This window comes from Somniosus microcephalus, chromosome 9, assembly GCF_052327205.1.
Source record: "Somniosus microcephalus isolate GS21.2 chromosome 9, FLI_Smic_1.0, whole genome shotgun sequence".
Classification (NCBI taxonomy): domain Eukaryota; kingdom Metazoa; phylum Chordata; class Chondrichthyes; order Squaliformes; family Somniosidae; genus Somniosus; species Somniosus microcephalus.
The window spans coordinates 141,300,412-141,326,098 of NC_140995.1; the positions used below are offsets into that span (position 1 = coordinate 141,300,412).

Below are 25,687 nucleotides of genomic sequence, written 5' to 3' on the forward strand. Positions count from 1 at the left end.
CAGAGATCATTTTAGTACAATTACAGTCTTTCATTCACTGTGTAATAAAGAGCACTTCTCTTTTATATGTAAGGAACCGTCGAATACTACTGTACAATGTGTTCCCAGTTACAGTTTTACTATATAAGGTTAAATGCCTTAGGACAAGTATCGTTCTTACCCTTGTACATTCTTTGGCCACTTTAAGCAAAACAGCAATCATTATGTAGCAACAAACACATCAATCTCGATTAATTCAGGCAAGAAATTAATGTCGAGTTCAATAACAGATTGTGAGTGCTCAGGAAATAGTGTTTACTTCAAAACTATTTTTGCTCATTTTCTGCATAAATGGCATCTGTGATATAGTCTAAATTATACTGCAAAACAATGGATGTTTCTACAACATTGAACCAGCAAAGTGAAGCAGCAAACTACTAAATATTCTGGATTCAACGTAATGTGCTCATTCATTCATTATTTAAAGAGACTTTTGCACAGCAAGTCTCAAGGGCATCTGTAACAACATGGTAGGTTGTTCATGCTGAATCTTGTGCAGAAAGGATTACACTTGCACTGACTTGATATACTGTATAGTCCACAGTGCACCAACGTAAGCACATCAGATATGTCACTTATCTAAAAGAAGTATTACATTTATACCATAGCAAAATGTTTTATCAATTAGCCCCTTTCGAAGGGAGCTCAATGAAAATCTGGTTATAAAAGAGAATGAAGATCATAAGGATAAACAGCGTGCAGAAGGTGTTAGGCACGATGGGCCGAATGGCCTCCCTCTTTCTTTCTATAATTCTCTACAATTCTAAGAAACCATAGAGTTTTAAACTCCTGACAGAGAGAAAAATTGGTTTGATATTTCCAAGAACAGTTTGGATTAATATAAGCTCCCATTGTGTAAGAAATTCTGTTAATTATTTGTTAATTTTTTTGTGAAATACATTAACTTACTATTTTAAATTTAAAATGAGGTCTGAAGTTATAATCTACCACTTTTGAAGACTAAAATGAGATGTTGTGGAGGCATAGCATAAGTCCAATAGCTAAAAGCAAATATCTGACAGGGTTTGCTTTGTGTTTTCTGGGCATGTTACTAAAAACTTACATAGGCCTTGGATTAATATTCTTGAAGGTACAGGGAGTTGGGCTACGTGCATAAGAATAAACTAAGTTGCAAGATCTGAAATAATCTAGATGAAAAAGATTAGAAAAGACCCAAATATTTAACAGGGGTCCAGACATAGTGACTGAAGGAACAGTTACCAATGTGGAGCAGAGGGACTGGGGAACAAGAAGCAAGCTAGTGCCAGAGGGAGTGCAGAGGGACATAGAGCTGCAGGGGATAGTGGAGGTAGGAAGGGTGAGACTTTTGGGAATAATGAAGGTTGGTGAAAGTGGCAATGGAGAAGGTGGAGAGGTAGAGGTGAGTGTCATTGGCATGCACGTGAAAGCTGGAAATTTGTTTCTGGATGATAAGAGGTAGCAAGCAAATGATGACAGGTACGAGGCCAAGTATGGAACCCTGGGATACATCTCAGGTGACAATGTGGGTCTCGGAGGAGATGCCATTTAGGGGCGATGCAGATGTGTGATATGACAGCTACTCGTGAACCCACGAACTAGCAGTGCCACAGGAAGCGGCTATAAGATGATTAAAAACAGAAAATGCTGGAAATACTCAGCTGGTCAGGCAGCATCTGTGGAGCCAGAAACAGAGCCAATATTTCAGGTTGATGACCTTTCATCAGAAATATAAGGAGAAATGTTTGCGGAAGGTGAACTGGTTAATGGTATTAAAGGGAGTTGCGAGCCTGAGGAGAGACAATGTACCATAATTACAATCACACAGGATGTGATAGCGTATTGCTATGGGCAGGGTGCAAATCTGATTGGAGGGCTTGGAGGATGGTATAGTGGGAGCATAGTTATGAAGCAACAACACGTTATAAGACTTTAGAAAGAAAGGAAAGATTGGAGATGGGACAATAGTTGGAACATATAGAGTGGTCAAAAATAGGGTTTTTTTTTTGAAGCAGGACTTAATGATGTTGCTTTTGATGTCATAAATCTGGCCATAGATTCACAATGGACACCAGTGGGCAATGTGCTGAATGGATGGTAAGAAGTGCAACCATTTGATGCAATAGCCAGCCTTTGTAGTTCCCATCATTCTGTCCTGAAATCACATCATGCCCATGAGTCTGCCTTGTATCATGGCATAATACAAAATTAAGAGATATGACAAGAACAGCAATGATTGACAGTCATAGTGACTTTGTTATTAAACTTTTTAAATTGCATGTTAAGAATTAGCATGGGATATAAGATCTTCACATACAGTTAAACAGAACAGTGCTAACCAATATTTTCAGAAATCCTGAGGAATTCCTTTACTTATTTTAAGTTAGCCAATCAAATTTCCCCATGTCATGGATTATGCACATATAGTTTGAGAAGTTTCATTTCATTAATTAAATTCATATAGTATGTTTTGTAGCAGTAATCTGGCTTCTTTAGTGTATTGGGCACCAATAAGATTCATCAATACCCTCTAGGAAAATTCACACTTAAACCAATATGCCTGGTGTTATGTAGCTCAAAATGCTCTTTCCCGGTACAAGCCAAATTTGGAAGAACAAAATGTAGTTGTATTGCTGGATGATTTGCACAGTTCAATTGGACATAGTATAGAAATGTCATATGCCAAACACTACACACTGAAACAGTGGGGGGGAAATTTACAGTATGGGCAAAACTTTCACAGACCTACCATTGTATTTTACTGAAATTTCAGTGATAACATAATTGTAGGTTTTACAGTATAATAAGCATTTCTTCTTGTCAGTGAAAATGCCACCAGCATGGCAAAAACACCTGTGGGATTAATTTCAGATATTCTTGAAAAACATGTAGCCTCCCAGTGGAACTGTTATTAGATGTTGTGGGCATCATCAGCCACTTGAAATAATAACTAGCCTAAACATGCCTAACTTTCCCAATAGACAACAAAGTTGGTCAAATGTGCTGACATACTCTTCTCTGTCAACAATTGTCCCTACTTGATTTCAATGCAATAAGCGGCCCATCTTAATCTCTTTATACGAATGATTACGTGATATAAGGGTTGTCAGTTGCAGTCTTGTAAATGCTGGCAAACAAATCCTCATTTGTTACTTTACCAGAAATAAAGCATGGCATCAACTATCTGCAAACAATACAAACTTTGAGCATTTATAGCCACTGATGCAAGAAAATCTTCTCTTGTTTCTGTAGATGATGTACCTCACTGCGCCATCTGTCATTCTTGAAGAATTTTGTTCAATTTTTTTTAATGATTTATTTTTGTGTAAATTCTGAGAGCATTTTAGGGCTATGCTCTTGGGGAATGGATTGATACTATCCAAACTCAATTTCACTGAGGATCATTGATAACTGCCATCCCATCTGTCTGGGCTAAATTCAACTCCAAGTCCCAGAGGTAAAAGTACAAGTGAGACGCACAGTCCTTTCCTCACAAACCCCCTTCCCCTCCTTCCCCCCGTCCCCCCCACCCCTCCCCCACCCCCGCCACCCCACACCCGCCATGTCTTTGTTACTTAAGTATAATTTCTGCAGTGGCAATTGCTAAATATAGATGTCCACATGGTTTTTTGCACATGTTGGCAATAATAAGTGTATTAAACCAATCTCCATTAAGCTATTTCTAAGCTCATCTCGCTTCAGGTCATTCCCTGCATCACCAAGTGCAAATGTATTTTTCAAAGGTGTTTGTTATTTGAACATTCAGGTGCTGGTGGCTACCAGTGATCCTGTAGAGACGTGCTTCATACTTTGCTAAAAAGGATAGTACAAAAATGTTAGTTAATGGTGGGATGGGAGAAAATAGGGAAAATAAATGGGAAAATGTTGCTAAATTAATTTTGGGAGGACAATTTATCCATTTACAACTGACCCGCATATCAGATGCAGTTCAAACAAATATTTATTTTGTTAGCTTCTGTGAAATCCTGTATATCCTGCAAATACGTGAATTAGAATGCCTAATGAAAGTAAAACTTCAGTGTTTTTATCAAAATAGCTAACCTTTTGCCTTTCACAAATCAAAATTTTACATTGTTTTATGCAATGTTTATGCAGGATAATCTAAATCAATTAAGTAGTCAAGAAAATAAACTGTAAACTAAGTTACTTAAATACAAATTTAATTAAATTTAATTAAATAAAACAAGGTCATATAGGGATGGCAGTGCAGGCGGTGTGCCTCAACTGCAGCATGTGGGAGTTTGTGAAGAGCATTGTGATCCCAGACAACCACGTTTTCAATAAGTGCCAGCATCCTGAGAAACTTCAGCTCAGAGTTGTTAAGCTGGAGTCTGAGGCACAGACATTGTGGGGCATCAGGGAGGGGAGAGTTACCTAGGCACTTTGATCCAGGAGGCAGCCACACCCCTTAGGTTAGGTAGTGGTACAGGTCAGGTTAGTGGGCAGGGACAGGAGGGTGTGATTGCAACTCAGGCAGGTAAGGTGACCCCAGGTGAAGTGCTGGAGGAGCCTTGGTATTTGTCCTTGTCCAACAAATATGAGGTTCTTGCTGCCTGTGTGGATGAGGGAAAAACCTGCAGGATGGATGAGCTAGCTGACCAGGGTGCAGGAGGCCATTCAAGTGGGGGGAGTGAAAGGGAGTGTAGTTGTGATAGGGGACAGTATAGTCAGGGGGATAGATACTGTTCTCTGCAGCCGTGGCCAGGAGTTAAAAGGTTGTGTTGCCTGCCTTGGTGACAGGATTAAAGACATCTCCTTGTGGCTGGAGAAGAACTTGGAGTGAGAAAGTGAGGATCCAGTTGCCGTGGTCCACGTAGAATCCAACAACATAGGTAGAACTAGGAATGAGGTTCTGCTGAGAGAGTTTGAGGAGTTGGGGTCCAAATTAAAAAGCAGAACCTCCAAGGTAATAATCTCTGGATTGTTACCTGAGCCACGTGCCAATTGGCATAGGGATAAGCAGATTAGGAGGTTAAATGTATGGCTCAAAGAGTGGTGTGGGAGGCAGGGTTTTGCTTCATGGGGCACTGGCACCAGTACTGGGGAAAGAGGGAGCTGTTCCGTTGGGATGGGCTCCATTTAAACTGGGCTGGGACCAGTGTCCTGGCGAACCAAATAACTAGGGCAGTAGAAAGGGCTTTACACTAATGAAGGGGGGGGGGTGGGGGGGAGGATTCAGGAAAGACTAAATTTAAAAGCAGCAAAAGAAATGTCAAGGCTCTAGAGCAGAGTAGAGTGTTGGGTAAAAATAAGCAGAGTAGGTTAGGAAGGGACAGAGAGAGTAACAAAGGTAATATGGCATCAGTGACTAAGGGGCCATCAGGGAAAAATAAAAAAAGTCAAAACTAAAGGCACTATATCTGAATGCATGAAGCATTCACAACAAAATAGATGAATTAATAGCGGAGATAGAAATTAACAGGTTTGATCTAATAGCCATTACGGAGACATGGTTGCAGAGTGACCAAGGTTGAGAACTAAATATTCCAGGATGCTTAACTTTTGGAAGAGATAGGCAAAATGGAAAAGGAGCAGGGGCAGCCCTGATAATAAAACATGGGATAAAGACAGTAGAGAGAAAGGATCTTAGCTCTGAAAATCAAGAAGTAGAATCAGTTTGGGTGGAGCTAGGAAACAGCAAGGGGCAGAAAACATTGGTGGGAGTTGTTATAGGCCCCCAAACAGTAGTTGTAATGTAGGGCAGAGTATAAATCAGAAAATTAGAGGTGCATGTAACAAGGGTAATACAGTAATCATGGGGGACTTTAATCTACATAGAGACTGGGCAAACCAAATTTGCAGTAATAGTGTGGAGGACAAATTCATGGAATGTATACAAGATAGTTTTCTAGATCAGTATGTTGAGGAACCAACTAGGAAACAGGCTATTTTAGATCTAGTATTGTGCAATGAGAGGGGTAATTAATAACCTTGTAGTAAAGGGGCCCTCAGGGAAGAGTGACCATAATATGATAGAATTGTATATTAAGTTTGCAAGTGATTTAGTTAAATCCGAAACTAGGGTCTTAAATCTAAACAAAGCAAACTACGTAGGTATGAGGGGTGAGTTGGCTAAGGTAGATTGGGAAACCACATTAAAAGGTATGACGGTAGAGAAGCAATGGCTAGCAGTTAAAGAATTAATACATAATTTACAACAAATATACATTCCTTTAAGGCACAAAAACCCCACAGGAAAAGTGGTCCAACTGTGGCTAACAAGAGAACTTAAAGATAGTATTAGCTCAAAGAAAGAGGTTTATAATGTTGCCAAAAAGAGCCTGAGGATTGGGAGGATTTTAGAATTCAGCAAAGGAGGACCAAGAAATTGATAAAGAAAGGGAAAATAGAATGCAAGTAAACTAGCGAGAGACATAAAAACAGATTGTAAAAGCTTCTATAGGTATGTAAAAAGGAAAAGATTAGCGAAAGTAAATATGGGTCCCTTACAGGCTGAGACAGGAGAAATTATAATGGGGAATAAGGAAATGGCAGAGAGATTAAACAAATACTGTGTGTCTGTCTTCACAGAAGAAGATGCAAAAAACCTCCCGGAAATAGTGGAGAACCAAGGGTCTAGCGAGAATGAGGAACTGAAAGAAATTAATATTAGTAAAAAAGTACAGGAGAAATGAATGGGACTGAAGGCCGATAAATCCCCTTGCCCTGATGGCCTACATCCTAGGGTTTTGAAAGAGGTGGCTATAGATAGTGGATGCATTCGTTGTCATCTTCCAAAATTCCATTGATACTAGAACGGTTCCCACGGATTGGAAGGTAGCAAATGTGACCCCAATATTTAAGAAAGGAGGGAGAGAGAAAACTGGGAACTACAGACCAGTTAGCCTGACATCAATAGTAGGGAAAATGCTAGAATCTATTCTTAAGGATGTGGTAACAGGGCACTTAGAAAATAATAATAGGATTGGGCAGAATCAACATGGATTTATAAAAGGGAAATCATGTTTGACGAATTTATTAGGGTTTTTTGAGATTGTAACTAGCAGAGTAGATAAGGGGGAACCAGCGGATGTTGTTTATTTGGATTTTCAGAAGGCATTCGATAAGGTGCCACACAAGAGGCTATTAAACAAAATTAGGGCTCATGGGATTTGGGGTAATATACTAGCATGGATTGAGGATTGGTTAATGGACAGAAAACAGAGAGTAGGAATAAATGGGTCATTTTCGGGTTGGCAGGCTATAACTACTAGACTGGCTATAACTACCGCAACGATCAGTGCTTGGGCCTCAGCTATTCACAATCTATGTCAATGATTTGGATGAGGGGACCAAATGTAATATATCCAAGTTTGCTGATGATACAAAGCTAGGTGGGGATGTAAGTTGTGAGGAGGATGCAAAGAGGCTTCAAGGGGATATAGACAGGCTGTGAGTGGGCAAGAACATGGCAAGTGGAATATAACGTGGAGAAATGTGAATTTATCCACTTTGGCAGGAAAAATAGAAAAGCAGAGTATTTTTTAAATGGGGAGAGATTGGGAAATGTTGGTGTTCAGAGGGACCTGGGTGCCCTTGTACATGAATCATTGAGAGTTAACATGCAGGTAAAGCAAGCAATTAAGAAAGCAAATGGTATGTTGGCCTTTATTACAAGAGGTTTTGCGTATAAGAGTAAAGATGTCTTACTGCAATTATATAGGGCCCTGGTGAGACTACACCTGGAGTGTTGCGTACAGTGTTGGTTTCCTTACCTAAGAAAGGATATACTTGCCATAGAGGGAGTACAATGAAGGTTCACCAGACTGATTCCTAGGATGGGGGTATTGTCCTATGTGGAAAAATTGAGTAGACTAGGCCTATATTCTCTAGAGTTTAGAAGAATGAGAGGTAATCTCATTGAAACATACAAAATTTTTACAGGGCTTGACAGGGTAGGTGCAGGGAGTATGTTTCCCCTGGCTGGGGAGTCTAAAACCAGGAGTCACAGTCTCAGAATAAGGGGTTGGTCATTTAGGACTGAAATGCAGAGAAATGTCTTCACTCAGAGGGTAGTGAATCTTTGGAATTCTCTAACCCAGAGGGCTGTGGAGGCTCAGTTGTTGCGTATATTCAAGACAGAGATCGATAGATTTTTGGATATTAAGGGAATCAAGGGATATGGGGATAGTGCAGGAAAGTGGATTTGAGGTAGAAGATCAGCCATGATCTTACTGAATGGCAGAGCAGGCTCAAGGGGATGAATGGCCTACTCCTGCTCCTATTTCTTATGTTATGTTCTTATGGTAAAATGGACCCCCAATTAAAATTAGTAAAAACGTGAGAGTGGACAGTTTTACATTCTGTTTGACAACGTGTTTAGCAGATTAATGACCTGCATGAGCTATCCTGCTATTTTTATTATGTTGTCGAAGAATAGTTTGACCAGGTTTGGTGATGTAATCAATTACATCAATCATTTTGCAGGTCAATTACCTACAAAATAGCCACTTCCAGTGTGGAGTAGGGCATTACTGTCAGAATAAAATGACTGATAGATTTATTATTTTACATTCAAGATAGCAGAGGACTAAAGGTCAACTCTAATAATATACTTTTTAAGGTTGTTTATCTGAAGTTTTTCCTTTCTACAAGACAACAATAAATTGTGGGGAAAGGGAATTTTGTGGTAATCACAGTGAAGCTTGTCAGTACTGGAGAATGGAACATTTTTATAGCTAGTATCACTACAAGTACTCCTAGATCAAGTATAGTATGGATTAGATACAGAGTAAATTTCTCTCTATACTTATGCATTTGGGCCCTCTGTAAATTAGATTACAATTTAGTATCAATCTCTGCCAAGTTGCATGGGGGCAGATTTTCTTGTTCGTATGCCTCTGCGAACTGGATGGAAAATCGGGTGGGCTCCCTTATGTGTCTGTGAACCTCACCATGCAGGTTTCCTCTATGCACTGTGCACAGGCAATCCAATACACCCAGGCACAGGAATGAGAGAATCTGCCCCATGTAGTTTTGAGATATTAACTCATAGCTATCAATGGGATTAAGGTCAGACTGCCAAAATTCATTTTAGACCAGAACCTTAGTACCAACGGAGAGAAAAACATTAACTTCATTATTGTGGGCTGGATTTAAACTTGTCTTCAAAAGTTGAAATATCAAGAAACTCACCACACCACATTGTCTTAATATCCTACATAAGTAAAGTCAAAGACAAGAAAAGGCTATTTAGTCCATTGAAGCTCATCCCTCTCGCATCCTAAACTTCCCATCTCAGCATTCAACTGCATTTTGAATGAGCCTAATGTATTTCTCTCTCCAGCAGATTATTCCAAACATTTATATCTCTTTTTGAGTTCAAACCACACTGTGCAATATCTAACAAATGCATTAAGAAATTTGTATAAAATCAGTCTGTTCACTATTTCAACAAAAACTTTAACCCGTTTAAAATAAATGGGTTTATCCCTCTGTTACAACCGTGGACAAAGGAATTTCATACAAACACATTAATGCATTTGTTATTGATACTGCACAATGCAATTTTATGTTCTAAGCACTCTTCATAATATCTATCTAAAATGTCATTTTCACAAAACTAAATTATGTCCTCTGGTCATAATTTCTTAGCTCACTTTGAAGTATTATGGACTATACTTTTCTGAACCATTTCACCATCTTTTTCTACACTGCAGAAGTTTGAGTTTCTCTAAGCTTTACTCATAGCTCATTCCCTTTATACTTGGGATCAGCCTTGCTGCTCTTCTAGGTATCCTTTCCAAAGCCTGCAGGTCTTTTTGTAGCACAGTGACCACAATTATTCTAAATGTGGTCTGTAATGCCTTAACATAACCTGTGTACATTTATACTCTTGTTTCAGCTACATAATCCCGACATTCTATCATTTTTCTAATTGTTTTGCCATATTTTATCGACATTGAAAATGACCCTACTACTTCCAGTGCTAAGTCTACCTGTGTTCATTTAATCACATTCATTTACTTATAATGCAATTATTTTTCAACCATTATCACACTAACTCTCTCCCTATTTTAGCATTATCAGCCAGCTTAACACCAGCCAGCTCTACCCATAACCTCCCTCAGTCTGACAGGATACCTCTCATGACTAGTTTGTTTCCTTTTATTTAACCAATTTCTTCTCCAGTCCCATGTTCTACCCTGGATTCCTGTGGTTTCAGTTTAATTCGATTTTTTTTTACGTGGAACTTGGTCAAAAGCTTTCTAAAATTCCCCCTGCTTTCCTGTCCTGAAGCTTTTGACTCTTTGTTGGATTAAGGTTACATGGGCACCAGTACTTTGACCCAGTGGGCATCATTCATGTGTGATTTTTGACAATGAGTGTCAGTAGGTTATTGAACCAAGGGGGTGGGGGATGACAATCATCCCGATCTTGTCATTACCCAATGTTGACACCCCCACACTTCCAGGAGTGCTTGCCGATTTTCCTTTTGCTAACCCAGTGGCACTAAGGTCAATTGCCTCAGCTGAGATCAAGAAACTTATCCCAGACTGGAGATTGAACCTGGGATCTTCCCATTTTCGCTTGTCTAAGTTTTTACAGCCCCGGGTCAGAAGGTTATAGGTTTGAGCCCTTCACAAGGTTTGGAATCATAAATTAAGTTGACAATCCAATGCAGTACTGAGGGAATGCTGCATTGCCTAAAGTTGGCCAATCTTCAAATGAGACAATAAACCATTGACCTGTTTGTCTGTTCTAGTGGTTCAGATGGAATTTAAAGATTTCATTGTATCATCAGAGAAAAGTAGAGAGTTCTACAGGGAATTTTCCCAATTTCCTGCCAACATTTAACGCTCAACCAATAATCTAAAAACAGGTTGACTGGTTATTTCCCTGCCTGTTGTTTGTAGAACATTGCTGGCACAGAATGACTGCTGCATTTCCCCACATAATAACAGTCACTGCACTTCAAAAGGTAATTCATCATCTGCAGTGCTTTCAGAGACTATAAGGTACCTTGGGGTGCTGTTTTATGATAAAGGTTCTGCAAGTTGTTGCTATTACTGTTTCAATACAATAAGACAATATATAAATGCAACTATTATTATAATTCTTGTATTCTTATTCCTGGTCTGTATGGCTCAGCTATTCACTGAATAACTAGGCCACTAACTTTCAATCTAATACAGTGCAAGGCAGGATAATCTACACCATACCCTCTCAATCACAAATACCTCTTACTTCCACCTCCCTTACATCGTCTGCCTCAGCCCAACTGCTGAAGAAGTTCTCATCCAAGCATTTGTCACATCCAGACTCAATTATTCCAATGCTCTCCTTTCCAGCCTCCAAACCTCCTTGCACAGTAAACTTTAGCTCGTTCAAAACTCTGCTGCCCAGATCTTTTCCCACATCAAGAGCCACTAGCCCATCACCTCTGTCCTTGCTAACTTACATTAGCTCCCAGTAACTCAATCCCTCCAATTTAAAATTCTCATCCTTGTTTTCAAATCCTGCCATGGCCTTGCCTTTCCCTATCTCTGTAATCTCCTCCAGCCGTACAGCCCCTCACCAAAACCCTTTGTTATTCCGACTCTGGCCTTTTGTGCATCCACCCTCCTTTCACTCCACTGTTCATGGCTGTGCCTTCGACAATCTAGGCCCTGTGCTCTGGAGTTTCCTTCCCCTCCCTCTCCTCCCTAAAACCCACCTCTTTCACCAAGCTTTTGGTTACCCCTCCTAATATCTCTTGGCATCTACTTTTGTTTGACCACACCTCTTTGAAGTACCTTGTGACATTTTTCTCTGTTAAAGGCACTATATAAATGCAAGTTGTTGTGGTTGCCATGGTCATCTGCTGGGCAAATCTGTTGCCAATTTGTTGTTAAGTGAAATGTTAATGATGGAACTTTCCGTATTGCTCCTCACCAGCGCCCCCCCCCCCCCCCATAGGCAATGAAAGCATATTCCAAAAACTGGAAACACATTTTACATTAGGGATGGTACAGTATTATGCTTTCCTTTTATATTGTGGCATTCAAAATTGATGATAATCTTGTGAATCTGACTTCTCTCTCTCATTACATTTTTAAACCATAATATTCATGGCAACATAAAGAGGGTTCTGATAACTGTGACAAAGACTTTAACTGGACAGAAAAGATAAACCTTCCTCAAAAGTAGCAGAATTAATGGAATTACACAATGCTGTGACATTGTTCATTGAGATAGCATGACACTCTATAAATGATCATACAATTAAAACAATATTTAATAATCATCTATCATATTGTGACATCGCCGAGTATTCAAGGCATTACAGGATCTCATCAGATCCAAAAGTTTTGTTCATTTGTAACCGTGGGAAACACAATGAAAGCCAGAACTTAATAGACGTGTTCTTCATCTGAAGTGGGAAGCGAATGAGGCGGCGCTTTTATGAACAGCACACATTACAGCAGAGTTACGATAAGGAAGTTAAAATGAGGTTAAAATATCTTGTAAAGTCCTCGTCATCTTTCTAAGTGACCTTGGATAGACCAGTATGAAGGGGTAGTACCACTTCAGGGCTTGCTTTTTTTGTCAATGAATTGAAAAAAATCCCGAGCATTGTTTCACCGTTGCTTAGCAAAGCTGTGCTCCTTCAGAATTAAATCAGTTTACAAAAAGTGGCTCCCCAGGGAACTGCACATCAAATAGAATATCCGTTGCATTGCAATTAAAATTAATGTCTTCATTCTCAGCTTTATTTTATTTTGAAATCTTAAAGTGCCATTTAAGTTCTAGGCTGCCTCTCCCGAAACGCCAGAAAGGAGACCTCATCAATCTGCAGCAAGAGGAAGAGTAGGGCTTGCAACAACTTCACAAAAAGAAGCGCCTCTCCCTCCCCTTGTAACTTTCACAATAAAGGTGAAACGGTCTGTCCCCAAAGAGAGACCTGGTGTATTAGAATGCAGATCACATCCTTGGGGCTATTGTTCAGCACGAAAAAAAGGTTCATTCATTAAAACTGCAGCAGATGGCTCTGCAACGGACAGAAAACAGCATGAAACGGGGCCGCCAGCTGGCAGTCGCTGCACCAGCAACATTCAACCGCAGCTGCACGTTTACCGCCCCTTTCACTGACCCGCATTCCTCGCCGTCACATAGCAGGGATCCCCGAATAAATTGATATGTGAGGGAGTTGACTCTGCTGCTCTCCATCACATGCTTTGCTAACTAGGAACTGGCCCACTCCCAGCCTTTGTCTTGTTCTCCCGTATCAATAAAAAACCTAAATAGCACTTCCCTCAAATCAAGGCACCAAGGCAAAAATTTCATTTCAGTAAATTACAAGGACCGACAATCTTTCATTATCACTGAACTATTGGATGGCGCTTCAGCAAGCCATTAAAACATTATATTATATATTAAAGACATTATCATTGTAAATCTTTGTCGGTTTGATGGTGGCCCCATCAAGGATACATCCTTTAAATGCCAATGCCTGCCTTTCAATTGATTTATATTCTATATGTCATTCGTGTAGCTCAGAGCCCCACATAAAGAAAGAAATTATGATAAGCTCCCGTTGAAGCTGCTTCACCTTGTAAATCCTGTGTAGTATAACCATCTAGAAATAGCGTACAGGATGATGCATGTTTTCACATTGAAGGCACAGTACTTTGTAACAGAATCAGAATATAAAGCTGCAGCTGCAGTCAGAAGTGCAATTTTTCCCCACACATTAAGTGTGAACTAACCAGGCTTACCTGGTGTTCACTGCTTCTGGCTGTTTTATTTTTATGTTTGCAGAAGCTTGGATATTGGTAACACTATACTTTTTTTGAGCTAACCTCTGCCCTTCACCCCCTGGTTTCCTGCCTGCCACAAAGCTTGGAACCAAGGCTAAAGAGCCGTAGTCAGCAGCAAAAGTAGACAAACCACTCATTACTGAAACCGAGTCCCAATGCAAGCAATTAAGTATCATAAAAATGAATTGCTGGCTAGAGGGAGGGAGGCAGGAAACTTTTTTCACAGCTTTCTTCATATGGAAAAAATGATGATTCTACAGCTTGACATTTCTGTAAAGAAAGGTTGTTTTTTCCCGAAATGCCGTGTAAAGCATTCTGCAGGTTCTGCCTTTTAGTGTACACAGGAACTTGCATCATTCTACCACTTATTTCATGCTCTGTTAACTTCACTTAACATAAGTAACAACAGCTTCAATTTGATGCACCATTGTTTAATAATTCTACGTTTGATTCCAGTAGAATCCATCCAACATTGCTATTAGTTGGGATGGGAAGCAATATGCGACTTTATAAATTACTCGGGGCTTTCACTTTCTCTGAATACCCACATTCTACCATAAGCAAACCTCTCAAACCTCTATTGTTGTTGAGCACCTCTGTATTACTTATGGAAGGGAAACGGGCAGCGTCAGGGAGAGAGTAGGCATGGTGAAATGAACAGAAATAGTGAGAAAACAATAGAGAAATCTTTATGAAATGTTAATGACGAAGTACATTTGCAGTAAACGGAACGTTTCACAGATTGCTGGGGGCACTCACATGTACTTTGTATAACAGAATTGTTCACCCTACAGTCTCACAATCCTATCATGTAGTCCTTATTGGTGCAGACACCCTACAATATACATCACGGATTTTAATCATCAAAAATCTATAACATCATTTAAACTTGACAATAATGAATGGAAAGTCACACGTAGATTGAGTTTTATATCAGACAAAAAATGATGGCAAAACCTAGTGCTGCAGGAGTCCCTAGGGCACTTCAAACCCCAAACCCGCCTTTGAGTTCATAATTGCCATTGTACTCTGTGCTCCATCCTAACTGGAGGTAGAAATAAATTATTATTTGACATTTTTGAAACTGTCTAAACCTACTACTTCAAAGCTTTTCAAATGGAGTTCAAATTTTGAATGACAGCTAATCATACTGACACTAACAGAATCTCCATGCACTAACTTGTGCCGAGTATGCAATTAACACTCTACAATCAATGTTCCAACTGAGTAAGCTAGAGATTCTACAGTGGTTTTAAAAATGGCCAGTCACAGCACCTATATTAATTGCACAGCAATCTAATGGAGAGTGGTTCAACAAGACAAATATTAAGAGTGTGGTGCGAGATTCCAATACTTTATCTAAAGTGACAACTATTGGTTAAACTTTTACAAATGAGAGTTACAATTCCCCTGTAATATGCTACTTTTCTCAAAGGCATTACAGTGACACTGAAAACTCCTGCAGTCACTGATCATTGTCATTTTGAGAGAGGATTGTAAATACTTTACCACAAAATAATTGTTTTAGATTAACTACATAGGAAACTCTTAGAAGCTGTTGTCACAGGGGATGTTGTATGCCTTTCCAATCAAGAGAATTGAAATGCAGTCTGTAGAGACACTAAAAAAGTTACTGTCCCTTCCAAGATACAATATGCTTATTATATTTCTTAGGCTGAGCCGCCTGCTTGCAAATTTATAACAAGCCTGGATATTTTCCATTGAATTTACATCAACCTAAAGCAGGATTCAAATTTGAAACATACAAATGCTTTACCAATTATTTGGCCATTGCAGAAGGCATTGTTAATCACAACATGTTCGTTTCAGTTTTATTGACATATGCTGACAGTATCTGAGACAATAAGAATAAACAAAACCCACTTTGAAAGTTCTCCTTCATATTAAAGAACTAAAAGGTTAGCAGATTCAAAGTGAATCCATATTCATGCTGTTTACTTTTGTATTATCAAATTACCTCAGTTTTCACACACACTTCCTCACTGACCTAATGCTAAGAAACTAGACTTGATTTAGTAACTTAATAAACACATTTATGCAGTTGCCCTTTTCACATACGTCAGTGATTCTACAAATGTGACTGGTCTCTGCATTTTAAAGAATTATATACTATTTGTCTGTTCATAATATTTATGGATTTATTTATCATATCCATGAATAAAATGCAATCAAACTATTGAGTTTCTTGATAGAATACACAAAAAGTTAAGCTTGATTCATAAAAATGTTCACTTTCTACAGAAAGAAGTAAGTCCAGATATGCTCCTCAGTCTTCACCAGGAATGCCGCTGAATCTCTGCAAGGAAGCTAAGGCTGCATCAAAGAATGGTGAGCCTGCACAAGTTTTTACATGTTACAAAACAATACGCTAAGAGACCAAAAAATCTATCATTCCATCAACACTAAGAAGAATGCTTCCTTCTTAGTATTATCCATTGAATTGTCTATTGAGCTTTCAGCCAATTCAGAACAATTCTTGACCGAGAAGCCTCGCCACAGCCACTGTGACCTTTACAGATTGGTAAATCAATCATTTTATACTATCAGTAACTGCATCTCAGTAGTAATAATGCTGTATTACTCAACTGAGAGTCTCAAGTTCAAATCCCAGCCATGATGGGCATTTGCATCTAACGCTCCTCTAGAAGGCAAGTGTGCCAGTCTTAGCATGGTTGCCTGAGGAGGAGAATTGGGGAGGTCCTCCCACACTGCTCAAGTCTGCCTCCTACTGGCCGGACCAAGGAGCAGCATAACATCATCTGTGCAGATAGGTTTACAGGCAGAATTCTTTCACCCTCAGAAGATGATGTGAATACAGAGAACTAGCCTAGAGGCAAGGGAAAAGAGAACATAGCAAATAAATTACAAGTTAGCTTTTTTAATGGAAGGAAAAAGAACAAGATAACTAACCATTTATTCCCACACAAAAACTCTCCACCTCATTCTTGCCTGCTGAATGTAAACTTCAAAGATCACAGCACCACAGCAATTGCAGCAGATCTGTGCAAATGTTAACTGTCTCACAAATGTTCATTATACCTCACTATACAAAATACACTAGCCAACAGGTTAGTCAATGACTTTGAGCGCCACTTGAAATGTGATTCATCAGCTATTAGAAGCCCTGGTCTCTGGTAATCTTGAACATCACTGCTGGCAACAATCCATTCTAAAGACAACAGTGCTCACTTTAACTGGCCCAAATTCCTAAAATAATTAATATTTCTCAGATGGAGGAGGGGGGGGGTCTATTTTTCTCCAGTCAGAGGAATATTTTTTTTCCTAGAGAATGAAAACTCCTACTGTCCATCTACTGAACAAACAGAATGCAAGTTTTTGTAGGTTGGACTCTCTGCTTTTGGAAACACATTTAAGTTTGAACTCCAGCTCATACCAGTCTACATCCAGTTTTTATTATCACTGGCCATTTGGAAAGGAACCGATACAGAGTCATCTTTATGAAACTTACTGAGGAGGGAGCTTGGAACACAGTTCAATGCCAATTAATTCTTTAGTGTGCATGTTTGGATAGAATTGATCAATTCCAATTTCAGTGTCTCGCCTATCTACAGTCACATGTGAGACGGTCCGTTACAATAATAGATCAAACAGTTATCGCAGAGTTTTTATTAAAACATAGATAAAATAGAAGTGAAGGAAAACTATGGGCAAATGACCAATGAGGCAATGTTGAGGATATAACCTTACAATTGTGTTTTTGGAATGATTCCTGCAATTCTCAGTTATGTATATGTGCTGTAAATGTTACCATACATGTAATAAGACTCAGCACATCAAATAACTACACCGAACAATGGAGGTCTATCATGTACTGCACGATCCACACATACTCCTTTTGGCATGAGTAAAATGATTATTTTTTAATGTGGTTTAGACAAATGCTTTGAAAAAAATTACACCGATGTATGGCGTGGAGGAAATCTAGATTGGACAGTGGGTGCATCATTGCACGATATCGCGGTTGCAATGAAATACTGTGGTATTGGGATGGACTGTATTATCAGGAATATCACTGTCATCTACTGTTTCATTGCTTTACCAGCTTTTGAATAATTTATTTTTTTGTTTTATGAGCTTTGGATTGACAGGAATACCGAGAAACAAACTGATGCACTGTAGGTTGAGTTCGATTAGATTTTTTTTCAGGAAGGGAGTACCTCATCACCACTTCACTAGCCCTGTCTGACGGTGCATCCTGACAGAGCAAGAGATCTCAGCGATGAAAGAAAAAATCCAGCTCACAAAGAGCATCAGTGATCATTGCCGGCTTCGGACTTCGCTCCCTCCTAAGACTTGAAGGTGATGGTGGTGGGGTGGGGGTGGCAGGGGGCTCATTAAAAAGGCGCTGGCGTTTCTAACCTCAAAAGAAATTCACTGTACAAAGTCCCAGCTCATTTGTCGTTGAACCCAGAAAAGACTGAAATGCACCTCAATTTAATAAAATTAAACCAGAATCAATGGATCAATGGAAGCATTGCCTCTCTATTCACTGGCACATTATTCAGTGGGCTGAAGATATCCAGGACATGCATCTGCTGAAACACTGTTAATTAGCCTGTGCAATTTAGATAGAAAGCAATGCAACAGGATAATCTAGGAATGTGAGTACATAGTACGCGTCTCTTCACATCATGGTTATTCCAAATACCGTGTAATGTTGTAAAATAAAACTGAGGGGGCGGTGGATTAAAAAGACGATCTGCACAATATGAGCAGGAGACAACTTTTTCCCCTTATAGCGACGATGGGAACCCGATACAGCAGTCGAGTGTGGGTCTGACCACCTACATCGTTTACTGCGGTCTCTTTGAGACAGATTTTCTTTAGGGGGGTGAGATGTCCACTTCTGCTGGACGAGGATCTTTCTGCGGGGGGGGGGGGGAGGTTGGTCTCTTACCTTGTGAATACTTTCTTTATCCTCTGCAGCAGGGTAGGCGATGCGGTGATGGCTTCGGCTGGGATGTTCTCGATGGTAGCAACATGATTGCGCTGCTCGGGGATCATTGCTGGATTAAAATGCAGGGAACATCCTGCACCGTGGGGACTGGTGGTGGGGAGCCGGTTACAGGGAGTCCGCCCGCGCCCTCTTCCCCGCTGAGCTGCTGCCGCCTCGATTCGAGCAGCGGATTGAGACAGGGACGAAGGGCTGAGCGGGTGCCGGCAGAGTGTCTGAGGCTGAGCAGCGAACACCTGCTCTGGGTGAGCTGAGGTTCCCATTCTCTCCGGCAGGGGGAGAACCCGGCTCTCCATCCGCCTCCTCCGCTGACACCTGGGACTTGGAGTCAATTTCTGCCCAGCTGTCAGTTTCAACCACGCTCCTCCACCAAACCACACCTCCCAACAAAACGGAAACCCAAGCTTCCCAGCAGCTTTTTGTTTTAATCCCTCCACTTTTGTCAAATGGGAACGCTAGCATGGTGGTTCTGTTGCTGGACTGAATGGTCTGTGAGACATGAGGTCAAATCCCACCATGATAGCTGAGGAATTTAAATTCAGTTAATTAAATAAATCTGGAATTAAAAAGCCAGTATCAGTAATGGTGACTAAATAACTTCTGGGTTGTTGTTAAAAAAGAAGCCAGGACACTTTTAGTCTGCCCTCTGAAATGGCCTAGCAAGCCACTATAATTGCCTATTATACCACAAAGTACAGTAAGCAAAAGTCTTGGAGCTCCCTCCACTGTGGGAGTGCCTTCACATCATGGACTGCAGCGGCTCCCTACCAATGTTCCCTTCAAGTAGCGCGGCTGCGCAGCTCTCTTAAACCTCCCGCGCAGCCGGCTTCTCAATGAGAAAAACCGCGCAAGCGTGAAATTTTGAATGGGCCGCACCCAAAAAAAAAAATAACGGAAACATTGCTCGCCACCTGCCAGTGACGCCCACATCCTGTGAATTCATAGAATCATAGAATGGTTACATCACATTCGGCCCGTCGAGCCCATGCCGGCTCTCTGCAAGAGCACTTCAGCTAGTCCCACTCTCCCTCCCTTTCCCCGTAGCCCTGCAATTTTTTTTTCCTTCAGGTACTTATCCAACTCCCTTTTGAAAGCCACTGTTGAATCTGCCTCCACCACCCTTTCAGGCAGTACATTCCAGATCATAACCACTCACTGTGTAAAAAAGTTTTTCCTCATGTCGCCTTTGGTTCTTCTGTTAATCACCTTAAATCTGTGTCCTCTGGTTCTCGACCCTTCCGCCAATGGGAACAGTTTCTCTCTATTTACTCTGTCTAGGCCCCCTCATGATTTTGAACACCTCCATCAGATCTCCTCTCAATCATCTCTGCTCCAAGGAGAACAACCCCAGCTTCTCCAGTCTATCCATGTAACTGAAGTCCCTCATCCCTGGAACCATTCTTGTAATCTTTTCTGCACACTCTCTAAGGCCTAAAGTGCGGTGCCCATAATAGGACACAATACTCCAGTTGAGGCCGAACCAGTGTTTTATAAAGGTTCATCATAACTCCTTGCTTTTGTACTCTATGCCTCTATTCATGAAGCCCAGGATCCCGTATGCTTTTTTAACCACTTTTTTAACCTTCCCTGCCACCTTTAACGATTTGTGCACATATACCCCCAGGTCTCTCTGTTCATGCACCCCCTTTATGATTGTACCCTTTAGTTTATATTGCCTCTCCTCATTCTTCCTACCAAAATGTATCACTTCGCACTTTTCTGCATTAAATTTTATCTGCCATGTGTCCGGCCATTCCACCAATCTGTCTATGTCCTCTTGAAGTCCATCACTGTCCTCCTCACTGTTCACTATACTTCCAAGTTTTGTGTCATCTGCAAATTTTGAACTTGTGCCCTGTATACCCAAGTCCAAGTCATTAATATATATCAAGAAAAGCAGTGGTCCTAGAACAAACCCCTGGGGAACACCACTGTATACCTTCCTCCAATCCGAAAAACAACCATTCACCACTACTCTCTGTTTCCTGTCACTTAGCCAATTTCGTATTCATGCTGCCACTTTTAATCCATGGGCTTCAAATCAAAGTCTGATAATCTAACTTTTTTTAACTGGTAAACTGTTTTGTAGGACAAATTGGTCACTGCTCCCATACTTCTCCTGTCTACAGCTGCTTCCTAGAAATGTATATTAATTGTTTCTACTCCTGTGTGTATGTGTGTAAAAATGAAAATGCTTACTTTTAGCTTCACTGATATTTCCTAATAAATTATCAGATTTTAAAACTATTCCTAATCAGTTGTGTTGACTTTGATTAAAAATGAACATACCTGACTATTTGACCCAAGCCCTGTAAATTTTATGCATTTTATGCGATTTGGTTCTTGCACCTCTTCCATCTGCACAATGAGATAATAATGTCTGGCAGCATTATCTCATGCTGCAACAGATCCAATTTTGGACCAGATAGTTTATTGAATGAGGCGTGTGTAAATGTCAAAAATGTAAACCTGACATGAAATTATGATTTTTAAAGAAGCGTTCCATTTTGTCACTTCCTTCTTTGTTTCATGATGTGGAGGCATTAGACATTAAGGTCACTAAGGTTTTCAATCAATCTGGTCAGTAAGGCAACCCTGCTAATATCTGCTTCTTTAGCTCTGTATCCATTCTTTGATTACGCCTCTGTGATGCACTTTGGGGCATTCTTCTACCATTGAATCTTTTAAAGGCGCTATATAAATGCAAGTTTTTGCAGCTATCTATATACTATTAAAAGTCTCGTGTCTTGCATGCACTTCGTATTTGTCACCTTTAACCTTTAGGGGCATGGTAGTGTAGTGGTAATGTCACTGGGTTAGTAATCCCTAGCAGGCCTGGACTAGTCCAGCTGGGGAATTTAAATTCAGTTAATTCAATAAATCTGGAATAAAAAGCTAGTATCAGTAATGGTAACCATGGATTGTTGTAAAAGCCCATCTGGTTCGCGAATGGCCTTTGGGGAAGGAAATCTACTGTCCTTACCTGGTCTGGCCTATATGTGACTCCAGACCCATAGCAATGTGATTGACTCATAACTGCCCTCTGAAATGGCCTAGCAAGCCACTTAGTTGTAACTAACTGCTATGAAGCATAATAATATTTAACAGCACTTGTGGGAGTACCTTCACCACACGGACTGCAGCGGTTCACAGAAGGTGGCTCACCATCACCTTCTCAAAGGGCAACTAGGGATGGGCAATAAATGCTGGCCTTGCCAGCGACACCCAGATCCCATAAGCAAAAAAAAACTTTTTCACACCTGACAGTCATATTTGTCTATAATGCCGTAGAATTTCTTTTAAAATTAAGGGTGCTGATTTTTGTTTTTGTTGTAATGGCTGCGTGGACCTTCATGCATTTACATATTGAGGGCAGATGCTGGGGCCATTTACGACACTAAGAGGTGCCCGCCTCAGATGTGGAGCAGAAAATTGCTCCAGTGCCTTGCTACAGAGGGAGATGAGAAAACAATTAAAGTTTGCCCATTCCAGAGACTTCAGATGTTAGCCTTGCATTAATGAGGTGGCCAGCAATGCTGAGGATCTAAAAAAAATGTTTGCTTAATTGGACAATGCCATTTTAACCATGTTCCCACCACCACCATGGCCCTTGCAAAGCTGGATGCCAGGAATGCACCTGTGCTGCAAGGACACAAATGGCAGGAAATATGTAACTGTAGGTCATCCCATCATTTACATCCTATAATAAATGTCTGCCTATATTTGAGCAACTGTATTATAGGCCTGATGTTACATTTGGCAGGATATCCTGGAAGTGATACCAGGCACAGGCAGCTGGCAGAATGGATCCCTGGCCCAATCTTTCTCCCTGGCCACTCAGGCTGTGCCGATTTACCATTGTAACCACCCAGGAAAATCAGCCCATAGGTTTGTACAGGTTTAAAAATTAAGGTTTGTATTTGAATAGGTTTCTATATACAGGAAACTTTCGATTAACCGGCCACTAAATAACCGGAACGCTCTATCCACCAGCAAAATTCAGGAGTCAGTTCAGATAACTTTTTTTACTTTTAGTTACTTTTTTTACTCATTTGTGGCTGTGCAAGCGTGTAGCTGAAGCTGTTGCTAAGCTACAGAGATGCTTGCAAGTTGTGCCGATTGTTTTGAAGCTGTAGGGTTTGTTGCTTTAGACGGAGCTTTGAGCTCCATATCTTTTAACTATAGCGTTCGGTTATCCGGCATTGTTGATGGACTGGCACCAGGTCGGTCCCGTCCATGCCGGATACCAGAAAGTTTCCTGTATACCTTCAAGCCTCCAAAGGCTAGATGGCACCATGAAAGGGGAAAGAGAAATAGGGGAAGGGTAAAGAGAGGCCAAAAAAATTGCTCAAGGGTGGGGGAGGGGGGGGAGCAATGAAGACGGAATATTCCTCATTTGTGGTTGAGAGATGCTCTGCAGTGGGGTGGGACTAGATTTCAAGGGATAAATTCTAGATTTCTGTTTATCAGAACAAAAAGCACCACATAGGAACATAGGAGTATATTTGATCAGAAAAAACTTTTCAGTCCATCTGGCAGGCCCAGAATTCAAACACAGAATACACAGTTCACTGCCTTTATCTCTCAATTAATACTCTCGCCAAATGTCTGTCTAATAAACCCTTAATCAAATGCCTCCCTGGGAAGTCCATTCCAAATATTCCCTAGTACAGATAGCATGGTTATCAGCTTAAAAAATAGTTTAGCAGCATTATTGCAGGTATTTTCTGGTTGGCCATTCCACGGGCTAACAGTAATTATACACAGATTGAGATTGAAGATAAAATTCGGGGAGCTATGGAGTGATGCAGCATGTTGGTGCTCTGGAGCACTGCGGTATGGAGTGCAGTTGTAATCCACCATGTGGTGACTTCTTGATCTCACGATTGAAGAGTTGATAAGTCGAGGCCAAAGTATATCAGATTGCATTAGCATAAGGCACACTCGCACACACATAGGTGCCAGCTCAACAGTAGCATTGACCTATGAGCAGGATGTCTGCTGGTCAGCTTCTCTGGGGGATTTTACATGATACTGGAGGTCTAAGGCAAAGAAGTGAAGTAAAGTATAACTCTAGCACAAAAGTAGCATGATGACAATTTTCAAAGAATAATTCATGTTAAAATTGCAATATAGAATACATTTAAAAATGCAAAGAACAAAAACTTAAATGGTTGTTGTTCAAATCAATTATTTTCTGTAATAATTGTTTTCAACGTAAGTTAGTATTGCAGTTTTTGATTCTTTGAAAATAAAACACTTTTTTATATTCTGGATGACTGTGTAGAACTCAGTTTACAAAATAACAATTCCAGAATGAATTTGAGTCTCAGAAGCTGTAACTATTGTAAAATGAATGGGCTAATGATGGGGTAGCCTGCAAACTCTAACTGACATCTTAATCAATGTTAAAGTTAAGGCTGCACAAGGCATTACTGATGCATCAAATTTATGAAGCCATTTGTCCTCTTCGCAACATTGCTGCTATCCCCAAAGGCTCAACTCTCTTGTATAACTATAGACAATGTCAAAAATCATCAGGAACTCTTGCAGACATACCGATATTTGAGATATTTATATACCAAACAATTGGGATTTTTGATGTGTTCCTAACCAATTTGGTGAAATCACGCTGTATAATATTACCATATGAATACTTAAGGTGTCTGTATGAAATTCCTTTGTCCATTATATTATTGGAGGTATTCACACAGATATTGAGAAAGAGAAGGAAGATGATGAGCAGGAGGAGAGATGGAATCCTTGTGGCCTTGTGGATTCCGAGGATGACAAAGGTGAAGAAGGTGATGGCGGGGAGAGGAAATCAGGGACAAGCCCACCCATCAGTTCCTGCAATGAATTCCTATTCCATTACCTCTGCCACAATCCCTTCAATCTGACCCCTGTTTCACTTTCTTATTCCCTACCACACACCTGCTCAGATACTTTCACCTGAAGGAATATAAGATAGTGTCCACGAGGAGAAGGTTGCCATGATGGTTTTAGAGTTGTGCCACCCAGAACGTATAAGTATCACATGAAAAGAAGGATGTTCAAAGAACTTCCCTCCTATGTACAGGGTGTGAGTTTCGTGTTCAAGGATGTGTGGTAACTGACAGATGTAACTTGAGTCTATAACCCTCATTTGCGGCAAAATCAGGGAAGCTTATTCTTCATTGCGGACAGCACTGGAGTGTGTGTCAGCTTCATTGGAATCTGCAGCACACCCCCACCTAAGACATGGTCAGGGATCAGTCAATGTCTCCACCTCCATGGGGGTACGGTAGTGTAGTGGTTATTTCCCCTTCTGAGCACCACGCCAATGGGATGTGGGAGGTGACACCAGAGCTCCAGAGGTGCAGCCAGCAGCAGTTCCCTCACAGGAGCAAGCTGCCATGAGAGGAGGGCTACCTCAGTCCCCTAAGCCTTTTGTAGCACAGCAGCAGTCAACCACCTCTCACAATACTGATCCTCAGATTGCACCTAAGAGAAGCACTAAAGTAAGAGAAAGAAAGACATGTTTAGCTACCTGGGGAAGCACAGTGATAGGAAACAGTAGGTTGACTTTGGACTTTGTTGCGTTAAAATAGAATATGCACTTATGTGGTGCTTTGTTATTAATGGAGGTTGTAGTCATGCAAGACATAATTTGTGCTGATTTAGTCAATCAGATCATTATTATTGGCAATGTCATGTAGAGTTAAAGAGGGCTGATGTGCGGTAATGTTCCAGAATGGGTACTGAATTAAAGTACTTGTTCTTTATTTGAAGGTGGAGGAGAAGGAGTTAAGGCGCTGGTGCCAAAGCTAGACTGTGTTGAACAGAAGAGGAAGCTTCAGTGATCAGTTGTGCTCTGGTGCCCTTTGCAGCAACCACTGACAGTTTGTCTGAGTGATCAGCATGATGCTTTCCT

At 40.6% G+C, this 25,687-nt stretch overlaps 1 protein-coding gene across 1 annotated transcript in view; it reads right to left on the reverse strand.

The window, feature by feature from the left end:
• The window catches only part of slc35f1 (solute carrier family 35 member F1), a 522,812-nt gene extending 503,727 nt beyond the window's left edge, over nucleotides 1-19,085 (reverse strand). The window contains exon 1 of the mRNA XM_085997332.1: nucleotides 18,718-19,085. Within this exon, the coding sequence (XP_085853458.1) occupies nucleotides 18,718-19,070 (353 nt within the window). The 5' untranslated portion in view covers nucleotides 19,071-19,085. The remainder of the gene's footprint in view (nucleotides 1-18,717) is intronic.
• Between the last annotated feature and the right edge of the window lie 6,602 nt (nucleotides 19,086-25,687).